At 45.1% G+C, this 19029-nt stretch overlaps 1 protein-coding gene across 1 annotated transcript in view; it reads left to right on the forward strand.

The window, feature by feature from the left end:
* Window positions 1-272: 272 nt before the first annotated feature.
* The window catches only part of LOC117508550 (protein jagged-1b), a 266488-nt gene continuing 247731 nt past the window's right edge, over window positions 273-19029 (forward strand). The window contains exon 1 of the mRNA XM_034168334.1: window positions 273-873. Coding sequence (XP_034024225.1) covers window positions 724-873 — 150 coding nt within the window. The 5' untranslated portion in view covers window positions 273-723. The remainder of the gene's footprint in view (window positions 874-19029) is intronic.

The raw sequence follows: 19029 nt of genomic DNA on the forward strand, positions 1-19029 counted from the left end.
CTCTCTCTCTCTGTCTTTCTCTTATTGTTTCCCACACACTGGTTCTGTCGCCACCGGGCTTCGGCTTGACGAATGACCGAGAGAGAGAGAGAGAGAGTGAGAGAGAGAGAGAGAGAGAGTGAGAGAGAGAGAGAGAGAGTGAGAGAGAGAGAGAGAGAGAGAGAGAGAGAGAGAGAGAGAGAGAGAGAGAGAGAGAGAGAGAGAGAGAGAGAGAGAGAGAGAGAGAGAGAGAGAGAGAGTGAGTGAGAGAGAGAGCGCAGTCATTCTCCCCAGGAAATGCGTTAATTTCTTCTCTTGTTCCACATATGAATCCTTCCGAGGGGGCGCGGCTGGATTATTTCTGTGAGGTTTTGTGTCACAGACAGACAGACAGAGTGGCTGCTAATTGGGATGAGAGTTGAGCAAAGTGAGCCGGCGGCGGATTGTACCTTTAAAGCTTCTTAACGCAGGTGGTGTCGGGAAAAGCGCGCAAACGGAGAGTTGCCGGTCCCCCAGTGGAAAGCCACCGTGGGCACAGGGGTGGGGGGGCGAGGATCAGGTGTCCGTGGGTGGGTGTGGAGGCGATCTGAGCGGACACGGAGGTAGTTATGGTTCGTGGAACCTGTGCGCGATGAAGTGGCTCCACGGGCGTTCCAGGCTTTAGACCGAGGGGACGCAGGAGGAGGAGGAGGAGGAGACTCGGCGAGAGCGCACCGAACGATACCCAGATCCCTTCGCGTAGGGATGGAGAGCACCGGAGCGCACGGGAAAACCCGGCTCGACCCCACGGCCGGGAGCGCAAAGGTGTCCGGGAGGAGCGCGCCGCGCCGGGGCCACCTCCACCTGCTGCAGCGCGCGCTGATTTTTGTCGTCGCGCTCACGATACGACCTCAGGTAAGCCACCGATTAAGTATAAGTACTATATTTGTCCGGCTGACTTTTTAACAGCGTGATTTTTCTGACAGCTGCGTGAAAACAGCCAGTAGTGGAGTCCACACGCTGTGTTTTTGGCTCCGATCTGCTCCTTGCCTTCGCTCTGCCCACCTGTTGTCCGGCGCGCCGTTAAATCTGTATCACACCCCACAGGAATAAACCTGTTTACAAAGATCTCCCAACACAAGGAAAACAAATATGTACCCATGGCATCACATCTTTTTTACTGAGTGCATGTCAAACAGCAGAAACTGCACTAATTAAACACACCACAGCTCTAAAATAATACCCACCTCAGTATTAATGTACAAGTCAACCATGAGTCTGTTATGGTGTTTTTGACTGTGTGACTATCATGTGACTTTATTTGGAGGTCATTCATACCAATCAATCACAAATATTTTGCTGATCAGTATATGCTTTAGATCATCCATCTATACTTCTTCGTTACTGAGATATTTATACAAAAATACTGTAGGTGTTTTTTCAAACACATTTTCCGTGACCATACTCCTGCATATCACCTCTAGTAAGTCTCTTCAGCTTCTCCCTTGTGTCACTTGGGGTCGCCACAGCAGATCCAGGGTGGATGTTGATTTGGTGCAAGTTTTATGCTGGATGCCTGATGCAACTCCACATTACATGGAGAATGTACAGGGGTGGTCTTCTTCAAGCAGGAACATTCAGCACTGGAAACAAGTGTACAAACCGCTTTTCCATCACTCTTGCCCACCTCTTGATATCTATCCAAGTATTCTCACCAGTTTTGAAGGAAATCAGTCCATCTCTTTTTGAGTTATCTTGTCGTCCCCCCCCCCCCCCCCACACACACACATATCAGTGAAAACAATACCCTGCTATCGCCACTTGTTCATGCTGTGTCATAAATAAATCTACACTAGGATCCAACCATGATGGAGAATTAACTTATTTCCTCTGTAAACTGGACGCAGAATGTTGACTGTACATCTACATTTTCACCTTTAAAGTATTCAGCAAAACATAGGGATCCACAGGCTCTAGACTAACCCAAAATACATACCAAACGATAAATGTCACCTGTCCTCAGTTTCTCCGTGATTGAAGTTAAACACATGCATAGATGTGCACAGAGGCCACTTGGCTTATAATATATAGATTATTCACACAATGTGGATCATGATTTATCTCAAAGTCACAAATTTGTCAAGATGTTTTAAACTTTCTTGATTGGTGAAAAGGTTCTACAGCAATACTTTAAAGATTAAACCTATTCTCAGGCCCTGATGGGGCATCTGATTTTGACATATATATTTCACCAAAAACATAAGCAGTCATACATTACAAATCAGCAATAGGAGACCTTGGAGAAGTTTTGGTTGTCATTCAGTTCTGATTGTAGCCACCAGGGGGCAGATTGTCTAAAATTTAGTGTATGCCTGGTGTTCATGGATCTTGACAAAGCTTGCTTTTGTACATTACACCTTGCTAAAATCTTGCACAACTTTAAGGACAAGGAAGGCTTCCAACAGAGGTGTTTTTCCTGTGGCGGAGCGTCGTGGCGGCTGCGAGCCGACGCTGCAATCCGTCCGCACGTCTTTCATTAAAAAAATCTCCTTTAACAGTGGAATATCCGGATAAAATGCTGAAACCGACTTCTTCTGAAACTTCTCTGTTCTCTCACGACGTCCTGGATCAATAGAGCCTGAAATGTGGAGGTTTTCAGCTTGAAACAGGCTGACGACGGCGCCTGGGAGTGCTGCGCGACGTTCCACTGCGTGGGAAGTCCTTAAAGCGACAGTATCACCTCAAAATCTCTCATCAGCCGTTAAAAATTTCACCGAAAACCAGCTTAATTTTTCGAACCGTGTCCACTTCGATGTGTCTCACAGGTTTAGAAAAAATTTTGATCAAACAAAGCGCCAGTCTCTCAGCAACTTCTCAGACAAAGGAATTCCGACGAGGGGCTGGACGACTCCTCCCACAAGGAGTGCTCACAGGCGAATGACGTCACCGACAGGCGTGGAACAACTCACGCATGCGCACGAGGGTTCAAGCATGTCTGATGTAAAAACATATGAATGAAATCCATAGTTTTTGAAAAAAATAAAAAGGACCTATACTTTATGGACAGACCTCGTATGTCCTGTGTATGTCTTCAGTATGTGTTCAGGCAGTGATGCGGATCTCATCCGCAGCAGGATTTTTGAGCCGCTCAAAAATCTGACAGGGCCCTAAACTGAGAGATCGGGGGAGAAGCACCTTAGCATCTTAGTCAGGGAGGTGACCAGGAACCCAATGGTCACTCTAGTATTCCTCTGTGAAGAGTGGAGAACCTTCCAGAAGGACAACCATCTCTGCAGCAATCCACCAATCAGGCCTGTATGTTAGAGTGGCCAGATGGAAGCCAAAAGGCACCTAAAGGTCTCTCAGACCATGAGAAACAAAATTTGATGAGACAAAGATTGTACTCTTTGGCGTGAATGCCAGGCATCATGTTTGGAGGAAACCAGGCACCATCTACAGTGAAGCATGGTGGTGGCAGCATCATGCTGTGGGATGTTTTTCAATCACAGGAACTGGGAGACTAGTCAGGATTGAGGGAAAGATGAATGTCGCAATGAACAGAGACATCCTGGATGAAAAACCTGCTCCAGAGTGCTCTTGACCTCAGACTTGGGTGATGGTTCATCTTTCAGCAGGACAATGACCCTAAACACACAGCCAAGATATCAAAGGAGTGGCTTCAGGACAATTCTGTGAATGTCCTTGAGAGATCTGAAAATGCTGTGCACCGATGCTCCCCATTCAACCTGATGGAGCTTGAGAGGTGCTACAAACAGGAATGGGCAAAACTGCACAAAGATAGGTGCACCAAACTTGTGGCATCATATTCAAGGAGGCTGTAATTGCTTCCAAAGGTGCATCAACAAAGTATTGAGCAAAGGGTGTGAATACTTATGTACACGTGATTTGTTATTTTTAATTTATAATAAATTTGCAAAAAAAAAAAAAAAAAAAAATCTTTATTCATGTTGTCATTATGGGGTGTTGTGAGTAGAATTTTTAGGGGAAAAATTACTCAATTTTAAAATAAGGTGGTAAAACAACAAAATGTGGAAAGAGTGAAGTGCTTTGAATACTTTCTGGATACACTGTAGATCATGAAGTCTAAAAGGAGCAATTTCAGACCTAAACTCTGCTCATAATAGTGGCGCTCCTACACACATAAATTGAGCTGAACGATATGGATTGTTGGGAGGCCAATACCAGTACTAATATTAGGAAGTAAAATATTTACAGTGCCAATATAGCTATCAATATGTACATAAAAATGGCAATGATACCTAACATTTTGTTATCAAATCCTTATGATAAAGAATTGTAATGCAAGCTTGATGTTTTACAACTTAACTCTCAGGGGTGCAGGGGCATTTTCTAATTTTTACCATGCTTTCATTATTCCCCATTTTAAGGCACTTTACCATTATTCTTTTTAAGTATAATGCCCATGTGTTACATATCAAAATGTTGACAACAGTTTCAACTTTCAAATGGAAAGGTAAGTCCCTTTGGCTGCTCCCTGGGTCACTACAGGAAATCCAAGGTGGATCTGCATACTGAATTGGTGCAAGTTTTATGCTGGATACCCTTCCTGAACATAACTCTACATTACATGGAGAAATGTGGCAGGGGTGGGGTTTGAACCAGGAACCTTCTGCACTGAAAGCAAGTGTACTAACCACTTGGCCACCACCCCATATTTTTCAAGAATACTATGTAGAAATAATTACAGTAGGCTTAAAAAACAAAACAAAACAAAACAAAACATGAACATGCATCATGCATCTTTAGAAAATTCTTCAAATCTTTATTGAAAATACACTTTTTTTTCATGTGGATGAATTGTGCTGGTGCTAGATTTTCTGCATTTTCTCCTTTGAGGGAGCTGCGCTTTGTTTAATAGATACTGCCAGTGGTGCTGAACACCCTTTCACTTGGCACAGAGGAGAGTGGACAGGAGTGCTGTCTCCTAGCCTGGTCTGATAGTCTGATGTGGCTGAGGTTGTTCTTCCACAGCTCCAGTGGGCTACTGCCTCTTTCTGTCTCTGACTGGCTCCCTTATGTATCTCCCAAACTCTTCAAGGATCTCCTCAGGTGCCTGTTCATGACTGGTTGAAGTTAGCATGCTGTCATGCTGACTGTCCAGAACATTGTGGACATGGTGTTTTTCCCACTTTGTTTAGTTTGTAAAATAAAAGTTTTCATATCGACAAAAATAACAGTATGTTTGTTAAAGACTCATATTAGCCGATGTTATCAGCCAACCAATATATGGGTCAGATGCCGCACGTAAACACTAATTTGAAAGTTCTTGAAGGATGTTTCACACCAGCTTCCAACAACACTTGGTTGTAAAATGTAGGGAAAGCCAGATCTCCCAAAACTATGACCCCTTTAAGGAGCACGCTTTCGTAGATTACATTAGATTGGATAGAACTTTATTGATGACTCTTGGGATGACTCTCAGAGAAATTGAGGTTCCAGCAGCATTGTATAGCAGCACACAGGGTAAGAAGCACACAGAGTATCACAAGTGAAAATAACAAAGAAAAACAGTTTCCAATATAAATACACAATATAAATACCAGATATACTGCTTGCTACTGCTTTACTGGCTACTACTGTTCTTCTCATTCCCGACCTCTATCTTCCTGTAACTCCTCCTTTCCCAGAGAGAGTGCAGGTTTATTTCAAATGATCTTGTCTTAGAAGTCGTAGTCATTTTTATTTTTAATTAATATGTTGACTACTTTTATGATTAGTTCTCTTTCTTTATTTCTTCCATAATTAAATTACTGGAACTGTTTGCTGATGAGCCCCAAAACCACCAAATATGTCACAGTCTAATCAGTGTATATCTACCATGTATTCCATTTCTGAATCTGCTTATTTCTGTTAAGGGTCACGGGGGGTGTGTGGAGCCTATCCTAGTAGTCATTGGGTGGGAGGTGAGGTACACGCTGGACAGAAAGGCAGTCTATCGCAGGGCTGACAAATAAAGAAAAACAAACACATTCCACCTGTTGTCAATTTAGAGTCACCTAACCTGCATGTCTTTGGAAGTGGGAGGAAGCCGGGGTGCCTGTAGGGAACCCTCCCAGACACAGGGAGAACAAGCAAATTCCACACAGAAAGGACAGGATCAGACGCGAACCCAGCACCTTCTTACGAGGAAACAATAGTACTAACCACTAAGGCACCGTGCTGCCCAGCATATCTACCAGTTTTTGTTAATAAATTTCTTTTAGGACTTTGAGCGTGTGTGTGTGTGTATCAGACAGCTGTGCATGTGTCTCTGTGCACCTATGCAGCCTCTTCAGGAACATCACACTCCCTCCTCACTCTGACCGCACTGCAGTTTGCAGCACGTTGCTGGTGATCGTTTATAGTGCAGAAGATGAGAGAGCCTCCTGAGCAGGAGATACCAGGCTGAGAACCGAGAGAGAAAAGTGCAGCAGTCTGTAGTGTTGGGGGGGATTCTGGAATCACCACACTGACAAGATCATCATCCAGCTTTGTAGGATAGGAAATAAACAAATATGACAAAACAGGTTGTTTTTCCAAAAGCTTTAAAGTTTTGTGAAACATACATCAAACGAGCTAAATTTAATTACTTTCATGAATGGCATATTTTGTTCCAGAATAAATTGGGGTGGGGGGTGGGTGGGGGTGATGGCACCACTGTCAGAAGTATATAGAAGGCCAGAAGGAGTTGGATTGTATGTTTGTGAATTCAGAGAAAGTTTATGACAGGGTGACAAAAGAAGAGTTCTGGTATTGTATGAGGAAATCTGGAGTGGGAGAGAAGTATATGAGAGTGGTGCAGAATGTGTACAAGGACAATGTGACAGGTGTGAGATACAAAGTCCACTATAAAAAGGGGAGGTGATGGTCTAGTGGTTAAGCGTTGGGCTTGAGACCAAAGGATCCATGGTTCAAATCCCAGCCTGACTGGAAAATCACTAAGGGCCCTAGGGCAAGGTCTTTAATCCCCTAGATGCTTCCGGTGTGTAGTGAGTACCTTGTGTGGCAGCACCCTCATATCGGGGTGAATGTGAGGCATTGTCGTAAAGCACTTTGAGCATCAGATGCAGATGGAAAAGTTCTATATAAATGCAGTCCATTTAAAAAGTTTCCCTGTTCATTTACAGTAAAGTACTGGCAACTACAGTTGTCACCTTTACAGTGTTGTTACCTCTACAGTGTGCCTACTGTAAAATACTCAAGGATTATTAACCGAGCGTGAGTTCTGTACGGGAAAATATCAATCTGAGGTGTAAGTACAGACCGAGTGTTAGTGAGCCTGTGTGAAAAACACCGAGCTCTGATAATCCCGTACAGACCAAGCAAGCAAGGTTAATAGGTTGTGTTTTATATGGCTATATATATATATATATATATATATATATATATATATATATATATATATATATATATATATATATATATATATATATATATATATACGAGGTCTGTCCATAAAGTATTGTACCTTTTTATTTTTTTCAAAAACTATATGGATTTCATTCATATGTTTTTACGTCAGACATGCTTGAACCCTCGTGCGCATGCGTGAGTTTTTCCACGCCTGTCGGTGACGTCATTCGCCTGTGAGCACTCCTTGTGGGAGGAGTCATCCAGCCCCTCGTCGGAATTCCTTTGTCTGAGAAGTTGCTTAGAGACTGGCGCGTTGTTTGATCAAAATTTTTTCTAAACCTGTGAGACACATCGAAGTGGACATGGTTCGAAAAATTAAGCTGGTTTTCAGTGAAAATTGTAACGGCTGATGAGAGATTTTGAGGTGATTCTGTCGCTTTAAGGACTTTTCACGGTGCAAGACGTCGCGCAGCGCTCTCAGGCGGCGTCATCAGCCTGTTCAAGCTGAAAACCTCCACATTTCAGGCTCTATTGATCCAGGACGTCGTGAGAGAACAGAGAAGTTTCAGAAGAAGTCGGTTTCAGCATTTTATCCGGATATTCCACTGTTAAAGGAGATTTTTTTAATGAAAGACGTGCGGATGGATCCGCGCGTCGGGACGCAGCCGACGCGGTGCGGCGGCACAGGAAAAACACCTCCGTGTTGATAACCATTTGTAAAATCCAGGCGGCTTTTGATGGCTTTCAGTGGAGTGAGTATATGAGAAATTGTTTAACAGGCAGGACATGTTCCAACTTGTCCTTAAGGCTTTCAACAGAGGTGTTTTTCCTGTGGCGGAGCGTCGCGGCGGCTGCGTCCCGACGCGCGGACCCGTCCGCACGTCTTTCATTAAAAAAATCTCCTTTAACAGTGGAATATCCGGATAAAATGCTGAAACCGACTTCTTCTGAAACTTCTCTGTTCTCTCACGACGTCCTGGATCAATAGAGCCTGAAATGTGGAGGTTTTCAGCTTGAACAGGCTGATGACGCCGCCTGAGAGCGCTGCACGACGTCTCGCACCGTGAAAAGTCCTTAAAGCGACAGAATCACCTCAAAATCTCTCATCAGCCGTTAAAATTTTCACTGAAAACCAGCTTAATTTTTCAAACCGTGTCCACTTCGATGTGTCTCACAGGTTTAGAAAAAATTTTGATCAAACAATGCGCCAGTCTGTCAGCAACTTCTCAGACAAAGGAATTCCGACGAGGGGCTGGACGACTCCTCCCACAAGGAGTGCTCACAGGCGAATGACGTCACCGACAGGCGTGGAAAAACTCACGCATGCGCACGAGGGTTCAAGCATGTCTGACGTAAAAACATATGAATGAAATCCATATAGTTTTTGAAAAAAATAAAAAGGACCGTTACTTTATTGACAGCCCTCGTATATATATATATATATATATACATATTACATACATGAACGTACAGTATCACCCAAATTTAAAAGCTGCTGATGGTTTTGGGCTCGTAGTCAGAGACCTGTTCACTTCACTTCCTTGAAGAACTTGCTAACAGATGGTCCAGTCGTTAGCTGGTAAGCTTTCAGTCTCTGTGTTTTTTGTCTGATGCTGTTTAGAGTGGGGCCAAAAAAAAAGTATTTAGTCGGCCCCTGATTGTGCAAGTTCTCCTACTTAGAAAGATGAGAGAGGTCTGTAATTTTCAACATAGGTACACTTCAACTATGTATGGAAGCCCGTTTGCGCCACTTGAAAAAAAAAGTTTTTCTGATTAATTGCGACATAGTATCTCACAATTCTGACTTATTATCTCACAATTCTGAGTTACTATCTCGCATTTCTGACTTAAAATCTCACATTTCTGACATTATCTCACAATTCTGAGTTACTATCTCGCATTTCTGACTTAAAATCTCACATTTCTGACATTATCTCACAATTCTGAGTTACTATCTCGCAATTCTGACTTATTATCTCACAATTCTGACTTATTATCTCGCAATTCTGACTTATTATCTCACAATTCTGAGTTACTATCTCGCAATTCTGAGATACTTTATGTTACGAAATGCACTGCCCCCTACATGGTCATTCCATTCGATCACTGAAAGCTATTTTCGGTGTGGTTTCACAAACAGTGAGATTTGGACGCTATTACATGAGGAGGATGACATTGAAATAAGCCTCCGAACTTTACAAAGAACTTTGGCAAGGAACCATCTCTGGCGCAGGCGAAATAAAACGGATGTTGTCGAGGTGGCGGAGTTCATCCATCAGCAGTTACAGATGTTGGGTCAACAACACGGCTACAGATGGATGCACCAGAAGTGAGGGATGCCTGGCATAACCACGGACAGACAAACTGTCCGTCTGTTGTTAAGACTCATGGATGGTGGTGGCGTAGATTTACGTGCAAGGCATCGCTTGAGACGTGTTGTGCCGGATTCAGCACACCTGCCGTGAAAAGCACCCCCTTCACGGGAACGCGCATTTGAACCTCGTCGCCTTTAAACTCACATTTAACAGCACAGATACACAGTTTGCGCAACAAAAACGTACACAAATCAATATGATCCTTATTCTAGCTCACGTTGTCTCCAGATATGTGGGAGTGAACAGAATATGTTCATATTTATGAGCACTAATTGGCTGGTTTTGTTCAGTAGGAATGAAGCGTCTGATATTATCATGTTTATTTTATGACGTTTCATCACACAATGGTGTCTGTTTTAGTGTTTATTTGTTTAAATGGTTTTAATTTTATTCATTGACGTTATAAATGAATATGCAGCTTGAATCACTGTGGAACGTTTGAGGACCCTGTCAGTGGCGGTCCTAGAGTGATTTACTCCCCGGGTGAAACCCCCTGCGTGCCCCCCCCGCACACTAACATGGCCACCACCTCCGCCCCACCACCCATGAAAACACTAACTTCGTCCAGAACACCCACAATCCCACAAATTAACTTACAACAACTATTTTCAAGAACAAATTTCCGGATTTACGTAATGACTACTGCAATAACAAACACAAAGAAATAGGCACAGTCTAATGTGTCATCATCCATGAACTTATCTGCAATGGTCATCTCAAAAGTTTGCAGGAGGGCATCATAATTGTTTGCCACAGTGCTCACTATCCGTGATGTGAAATTCCATCGAGTAGGAGCATTTCAGGGCAACCTTGAGCAACCTGCAGACTCAAGAAAAGACATCCTCTTTGTGGATTTTGAGAAAAATGTGGCAAACCCAGAGAGTGATGCAAAAAATATTCTGCACTCAGATAAGCATTTAGCCCCCTGAGACAGAACCAGATTCAGTCTGTGTGCATAGCAATGCACAAACATTGCACTGGGGGCTATTGCTTTAACTTTGGCCTGCAAACCATTGAGAGCTGAAGCCATGACAGCAGCCATGGCTTCTTCGTAAGGAAGACTATCAAATGGTTTCGCCAAATCCGGTCCACAACATTCAAATTGTCTGCCATTATGTGCAGCTTGCTACCTAGCTAGCTCGCTAGCTGGGACTGGCGCGAGGCTAGTGTGAAGTTTGTCCACCTGTGAGTGCTTTGTGATGGTGGAGGAGCTCAGCAGCACCCGCTGCTCGGTAGGGACAGAAACTGTGATAGAAGTCAGAAAGAGTGATAGAAGTCAGTCTCCAAACACAAGCCGCTACAAAAAACCCCACCAGAAATAGAAGCTCGATTTGTCGCTAGTCGTTTTTAACAAAGAAAATGCCGCTAAGAGGATTAGGAAAGTCTCCGGTTGAACTCAGAACAGAATGAAAATTAAAAAATGCTCCCACTGATGTTTACACCAAAAGATCGTTGATTCGCTCATTTCACTGTCAATCAAAAAGGGATTCAGCCTCAGACAGATCATCCAATCATCATGCAGAAGCTGAGCGTCCGGGCCAGCCGAGGCCAGCCCACTGCCCCATAGACCCCCAGACATGCTGAGGGTCCGATGGACGGGACAACGGCCAGCATTTATCCAATGACTCGTCTCGTTTCGCTGCATACTTTGTGTCGCTATTGAAGTCTGTGGACACTCAGCGTCCACACTGTTTAAAGCACTGTGAAGCTGCGGGAATGAGTGAGAGGACAGCCGCGTCGTTACCAGTGATAAGAAGCTGATTCTGAGCAAAAGTTGAGTGCGTTGTAACCACGAACCCCCCCGTCAGGACAACCCCCCCCACCCCAGTTTTTTTTTTTGTTTGTTTTTTTTTTGGACAGGTTTTTTTTTTGTTGTTGTTGGTTTTTTTTTTTGTTTTGTTTTTTTTCCCCGCACGGTCATGCCCCCCCGCGATGCCGCCCCGGTCGGCCCACCTCCAGGACCGCCCCTGGACCCTGTTGAAATTAGCGTCCATTCCTATTGTTTGTATATGTATTATGTCTGTATATAATATATTAATTTATTCAGAGTATCCTCATCATCATCAGAATTATTATTATTATTATTATTATAAAAATGTACACAAAACAATGGTTATCATTCCATGTAATAGTAACTCAGAATTGCGAGATAATAAGTCAGAATTGCGAGATAGTAAGTCAGAATTGCGAGATAGTAAGTCAGAATTGCGAGATAGTAACTCAGAATTGTGAGATAATAAGTCAGAATTGCGAGATAATAAGTCAGAATTGCGAGATAGTAACTCAGAATTGCGAGACAGTAACTCAGAATTGTGAGATAATAAGTCAGAATTGTGAGATACTATCTCGCAATTAATCAAAAAAACTTTTTTTCAAGTGGCGCAAACAGGCTTCCATAACTATGAGAGACAAAATGAGAGAAAAAAAAAATCCAGAAAATCACATTGTAGGATTTTTAAGGAATTTATTTGTAAATTATGGTGTAAAATAAGTATTTGGTCACCCACAAACAAGTAAGATTTCCAAGCTGGCTACCCATGGATTAAACAGTGACCCAAGCTAACAGTGTACCAAATTTGGTGTAGATATGATGAAATCTGTAGATTTCTATAAGCCTGCCAGCCTCTCTCTCTCTCTCTCTCTCTCTCTCTCTCTCTCTCTCTCTCTCTCTCTCTCTCTCTCTCTCTCTCTCTCTCTCTCTCTCTCTCTCTCATTCAAATTCAGTGGACTGTTATTGACACAGGAAGCATACATTTACATTGTCAAAGCAAGTGTTACATAGACCAAAAAATAACAATGAAGATGTACATGCAGTTAACAATATTGCACAGTAAATAAATATGTAAACATGAGATATGGGATTGAAATAATATAACCCCAATTCCAATCAAGTTGGGACTTTGTGTAAAATGTAAATAAAAACAGAATATACTCACTCATGATTTGCAAATCCTCTTCAACCTATATTTAATTGAATACACCACAAAGACAAGATATTTAATGTTCAAACTGATAAACTTTATTGTTTTTGTGCAAATAGTTGCTCATTTTGAAATGGATGCCTGCAGCACGTTTCAAAAATGCTGGGACAGTGGTATGTTTACCACTGTGTTACATCACCTTTCCTTCTAACAACACTCAATAAGCATTTGGGAACTGAGGACACTAATTGTTGAAGCTTTGTAGGTGGAATTCTTTCCCATTCTTGCTTGATGTACGATTTCAGTTGTTCAACAGTCCGGGGTCTCCGTTGTCGTATTTTGCGCTTCATAATGCACCACACATTTTCAATGGGCGACAGGTCTGGACTGCAGGCAGACCAGTCTAGTACCCACACTCTTTTACTACGAAGCCACGCTGTTGGCAATGTTTTGCTGAAATAAGCAGGGACGTCCCTGAAAAAGATGGTGTCATCACAGATGTGTAAGTTGCCCATACCATGGGCACTAACACACCCCCATACCATCACAGATGCTGGCTTTTGAACTTTGCGCTGGTAAGTAAGTAAGTTAATTACTTTACTGTTTACTGTTAATTACTGTTAACCATTCCTGCTTCAGTCTCCCAACTCTTTCAGTTGGGGGACACAGGGGAGATCCATCCTCCAGGGCCGAAGGCAGCTCTTCCTCCGGGGTTAACTCCCTCGAACATTCCACGCTGCTATTGTGTGGCACGGCACAAACAAAGCAGGCAGTATTGTGCTGGAGAGTTGCTGCTTTAATTATAAACTATACTGTATACAGCATGAGCCCGGCTACCTGCCCGACCTCCGTCACCAGAACTTCTCCACAGACATTACACTGCTACATGCATGCTCTCAGCGGCGTGCGCCACGGTCACGCGCACGCACTCGCTCTCTCTCAGTCACGTTCACACACACACACACACACACACACACACACACACACACACACACACACACACACACACACACACACACACACACACACACACACACACACACACACACACACACACACACACACACACACACACACACACACACTCACTGAGCTAAACACAACACATTAGACCCATCCCACAACACTACCCCCACCATGGACTGGCAATTAGCAATAATTCCATTCCATATTAAAGAAAAGTTACCACACAATCTCTATTAATGTAGGCCTAAATATGTGAAGAGATAGCTGTGTTCAACCAGTACATTCTAATGTACACATAAAGTAGGTAGGTTTAACTGTAAGCACAAGTGTCTAAGCAGTGATAAATTTGAGCTCATTACACAATGAACAAGTGAGTAGAAATATATATAGAAAAATGCAATGACCTTGTTAGAAAAGAGAGTACATTACATATTAAGCTACATTTCTACGACAGTCTGGAATAACTGACTGGTCTTATAATCACAATGCATTCAAATGTTACTGCAAGAATATAAAACATTGTCTCTTCAGCTTTTTTGTTTTAAACAATGAAAAAGTGCTTTGTAACAAAAATGCAAAACATTGTAAACAAGACTAGAGTCTCAATAGAACTATAACGTCTCTAGTGCAAATATTAACTTCAAAAGTGACTTACTCAGTGACCCAGTCCCCATACCGATATGGTCTCCTGTGCTGACGTTCAGGACGTGACACGGGCTGACTCTGGTGGTCTGGCTCCTCCTCCGCACACCCACCATGGTCAAATATCACATGGGAAGGAGTGGATGGAAGCAACCCGATGACACTGGAGTCGTTGGCAGGTGGAATAGACGGCTGGGAGCTGCTGGGGCCATCACTGGAGGCAGTAGAGTAGAGGTGGTGCAGGCCGAGGTCCTGGAATGCTGGGTCTTCGTTCAAAGCTGGTGGCTGGCTCTCAGAAGGTGTCCAGTTATGGGCTTGGTCCAGTACCTAGGTGCTGTCCAGGGGCTCACAGCTGCGGTAGTGTTTCAGTTGGTCATGGTGGACGACTTTGACTTTGGATCTTGGGCTCTTTTGGATCCTGTAGACCAGATCGTCCAGCTGTCCCATGACAAAGAAAGGTCCTTCATAGGAGGGGAGAAACTTTTGGACTTTGTTTCTGAGATGACGAGTTCCTTTGATCAGATTCCACACAGCATCTCCGACTTTATACTGTGCGTGGAAAGCATTTTTGTCATATTGTCTTTTAGCACGTGTGACTGACTCACCCAGGGCTTCACGAGTGATGCTGTGAGCCACTCCATTCCAGCCGCTCACGCATTTGTTGTACAAACTCTGGGGCTGAAAGTGCACAGTCAGAGTCCGGGGGCAAACCAGCAACCAGGTCCACAGGCTCATTTATTTCATGTCCAAACATCATGTAGTTAGGGGTGAAGCCAGTAGAACTGTGCTTGGTCGCTCTGTAGGCCATAGCTGCATATGGGATCATCAAGTCCCAATCCCAGTGGCAATGTTCCGCAGTGGAGGCCAGAATCTTTTGTAGAGTGGCATTGAAACATTCAACTTGGCCGTCGGACTGTGGTCTGAAAGGTGTCGTGTGGGTTTTCTCAGTGCCAAACAGACGGCACATTTCCTGAAAAACCTCGGATTCAAAATTGCGTCCTTGATCGCTGTGTAGCGAGTGAGGCATTCCGAAACGACACACCCATTCGGTTGCAACGACCTGTGCCACTGTCACAGCTTTTTCATCAGGGATGGCAAAAGCTTCAGTCCATTTAGTGAAGTATTCCTGTATGACAAGCACATAACAGTTTTTGCGTTCTGTCTCGTTAAGTGGGCCCATAATGTCCAGTGCAATGGGCTCCATGGGGGCTCCAACCCTGACAGTTCCCATGGGTGCTTGAGAGGTTTTGTGGGGTCAGGCTCTGCACGCACAGTTTGTACAAGTCCGGCACCAGAGGGCAACATCTTCCCTCATGTGGTACCAGTAGTATCGGGTTTGAAGTCTGGCCACAGTCCATTCAATACCAAAATGTCCACCTACTGGCCCCTCATGCAATTGGCGCATAACATCGGGTTGCATTTTGCGTGGCAGGACAATTTGTGGATAGAACTGTGTGTCATCCAAACAATAAAAACGACAGACCAGGACTCCATCTCGGAAGTACAGTCTTTTCCATTGACTCCAATACATTTTGGTGGCTGGGCTGCATGGGGTGACGGTAGTCCAAGGGGGGCGCTCACTGCTGGCCTCTAACCAGGATCTGACAGGGGAAATGTCTGGATCAGATGCTTGGGCCTGGCGCAACTCATCCATAGTCCAGCCGGGAAACAGTGTAGTCTCATTTGTATCAGTCACATAGATTGTCTCTGTTTGTTTTAAAGTGTCAGTGGCAGTAATGTTTTCGCTTACCCCCACCGGACTCAATGCTGCGGTTGTGGGGCATGCCACTACGCCCACCGGACTCAACGACAGGGAGCTGGTGTTGCAGTCCAAATCACACTGAATCGCTTGGTGACTCTTAGCATTTTGCTGTGAGGAGGGCTCCTGCAGGCTACAAGGGCAGGATTGGCATCAGGGCCTGCGAGAAAGGCTGTCAGCATTAGTGTGTAAACGACCTGGGCGGTGAAGGATGTCAAACTCGTACTTGGCCAGCTTCTCAAGCCACCGGGCTAACTGACCTTCTGGCTTTTTCATTTTGGTTAGCCAATGGAGACTGCTGTGGTCACTATGCACCTTGAAGGACCGCCCAAGCAGATACTGACGGAAATGTGACGTGAAATCTACAATGGCGAGCAGCTCTCGTCTTGTAGTGCAATAGTTCTGTTCAGTCTTAGAGAGTTTGCGGCTGCCGTATGCCAACACACAGTTAGCACCATCTTGCATTTGCGATAGGACGGCGCCGATGCCTGTGTCACTAGCGTCGGTGTCACCACCACCATCTCACCACGGTCCAGCGGATAGCCTAAGACAGGGGCAGTGGTAAGGCGTTCTTTGAGTATGTCAAAGGCTTCTTGGTGTTCCGCGTGCCACTGAAAGTGTGCATTTTTCTTTGTCAGGTTGTGTAATGGTTCAGCAATCAAGGCAAAGTCTTTCACAAACCTGCGGTAGTAGGAGGCGAGGCCAATGAAACGTCTGACCTCCTGGACAGATGTGGGAGTAGGCCAAGTTTGGACTTTGTGGACCTTATTGGGGTCTGTGGCTACACCACGCTCGGATACAATGTGACCTAGATTGGTGACTTGGCAGCGAAACAGGCAGCATTTGGTTGGCTTTAGTTTGAGGTTTGCTTGTTTAAATCTCTGGCACACTTGGTGCAACCTCTGCAGCATCTGGGGCACGTCCTTGGCCAGTACGATGATGTCGTCCAGATAGACGAGGCAGGTCTCCCACTGCATGCCAGCTAGGACGCGGTCTATGAGGTGCTGAAACCTCGCCGGCGCATTGCATAAGCCAAATGGCATGACGTTCCATTCAAATAGTCCATTTCGCGTACAGAAGGCAGCAGCACGCTGGGCTCTGGGTGTTAGTTCGACTTGCCAGTATTCTGAGGCGAGATCCAGAGTGCTGAACCATTTGGCAGTGGCAAGTGTGTCCAGGGTGTCTTGGATGCGGGGCAGCAGGTACGCATCGGTGATGATGCGGCCGTTGAGGGCCCTGTAATCAACACACAGGCGGTACGTACCATCCTTTTTATGAACCATAACGATTGGTGAGGCCCAACTGCTGTGGCTGCGGGAGGCGAGGCTGCTTTGGAGGCTCTCATGGATCTGCTGGTCTGCATCCTGCTGCTTGTCCCCAGCCATCCGACAAGGTGGTTGCTTCACTGGAGCCCCAGGCCGGGTGATGATATCGTGCTGCACAAGGCTGGTCCGACCCAAGTCACCAGGTCCCCTGGAAAAGACACTTTCATATGCACATAACAGGTTAGACAGTTCAAGTTTTTCACAGTCATTAAGGTCAACGGAGCTCTGAGCATAAAGTTCTTGGAGATGCTCCGGCACTGCAGGGGAGCTGGTTGGACGGTCTGCCGCCGTGGGGACACGAGGTGGCGGCACAATTTCAGCCGGTTGGAGGAGGCCTGCAATAGGACTTTCTTTAATAGTCACAGTCTTGTTGCCAAGGTTAAAGAGGCATAGTGGAACAACAGTAGTGGGCTTAGTGTCAGCTAGGGCTCTGGCAATGAGTACTTTATGCTTCTCAACAAAACCTTTTGTGGGGCTAAGCATCATGTCTCCCTGAGCAGCTTTGTTACAATGCACAGTGCCCTTGACAAGGTACTCTTGTCCGGGCTCAACCACAACAGTCCTGGCTACTCTCACAGCATGCGACTTTGGGAAGGCCTCAGGGTGAAAGTAGGGCACTTCCTCTCCAAACAGAACTATGTGGTGCTTACTGAAATCCAGACGGGCCTCTGCTTGGGTGAGGAAAGGGTGACCAAGCAGCACTTCGTGACCCGCAATATCTGCCACTAGAAAGTCCACTTCGATTTGAGGGTTGTTGACGCTGATAGGTACTTTGGCTTCGCCAAGGACTGGTACATCTCCGGGTCCCACGCCGACCAAGGTCTCAATGATGGATAACTGAAGCGGAGGCCTCATCTCTGGATGAATGGCGTTGTAATGATGAAGGGGCAGCACGCTCCTCCACGCCCCACTGTCCAAGACTGCGCACACCTCCAGCTCGTACATGTGCAGGTGGATGCTCATTTCACAATTCTGTTCTTTAAGGTGGAGCACAGTGGCCTGGGAGTTTTCTCGGTTGGTGCTTGGAACAAAAGTCTTTACGTTTCTTGGAGAGGAGGGGCACTGGCTCTGCTTGTGACCCCAACCCTTACAGTTGTGACAGCAGATCTCGCCCTTTTTAAAGTTCTTGTGCGGCTTTGGAGTTTTAGCAGGGATGCTTGGGACAAAGCAGTTGGTTGAGGGGCTGGCTGCAGGTGTAATAGCAGGTACAGTCTCATTTTTCTCCATTTCTCTGACAACAGCAGCATGAGGTCTGCGTTCAAGGGTGTTGCGGGCCCCTGGCTGCATCATGCTGGTGACATAGGATGCGGCCCTTTTTGTGGTTTCATGATGGTGTGCTATTTCATATGCTCTGGCTAGTGTAGCTGGACGCTTTTCTAACAGTCTTTGGACTAGCTCTGCATCGCCCAAGCCATTTGTGAAAACCTCAACAGCAATAGCATCTTGTTCAGACTCTGACCAATCTCCATAAGCTACAGCAACTTTTCCATAAATGTCATCTCTGAAAACATGAAGAGCTTCACCAGATTTGCATACTCTTTGCCTCAGCTCCACTGCCACGGCCGCTGCATGATCTGAAGAAGGGCCGTATGCAGTCTCAAGTTCCTCCAGCAGGCGTCGGTAGTCCCATTTGGATGAACGAGGGTTTCTGTGGACAATAGCGCCTGCAGCCCCAGTAAGACAGAACTTTAGCTGGGTGGCCTTTGTCT

This window comes from Thalassophryne amazonica, chromosome 4 (genome assembly GCF_902500255.1).
Source record: "Thalassophryne amazonica chromosome 4, fThaAma1.1, whole genome shotgun sequence".
NCBI lineage: Eukaryota > Metazoa > Chordata > Actinopteri > Batrachoidiformes > Batrachoididae > Thalassophryne > Thalassophryne amazonica.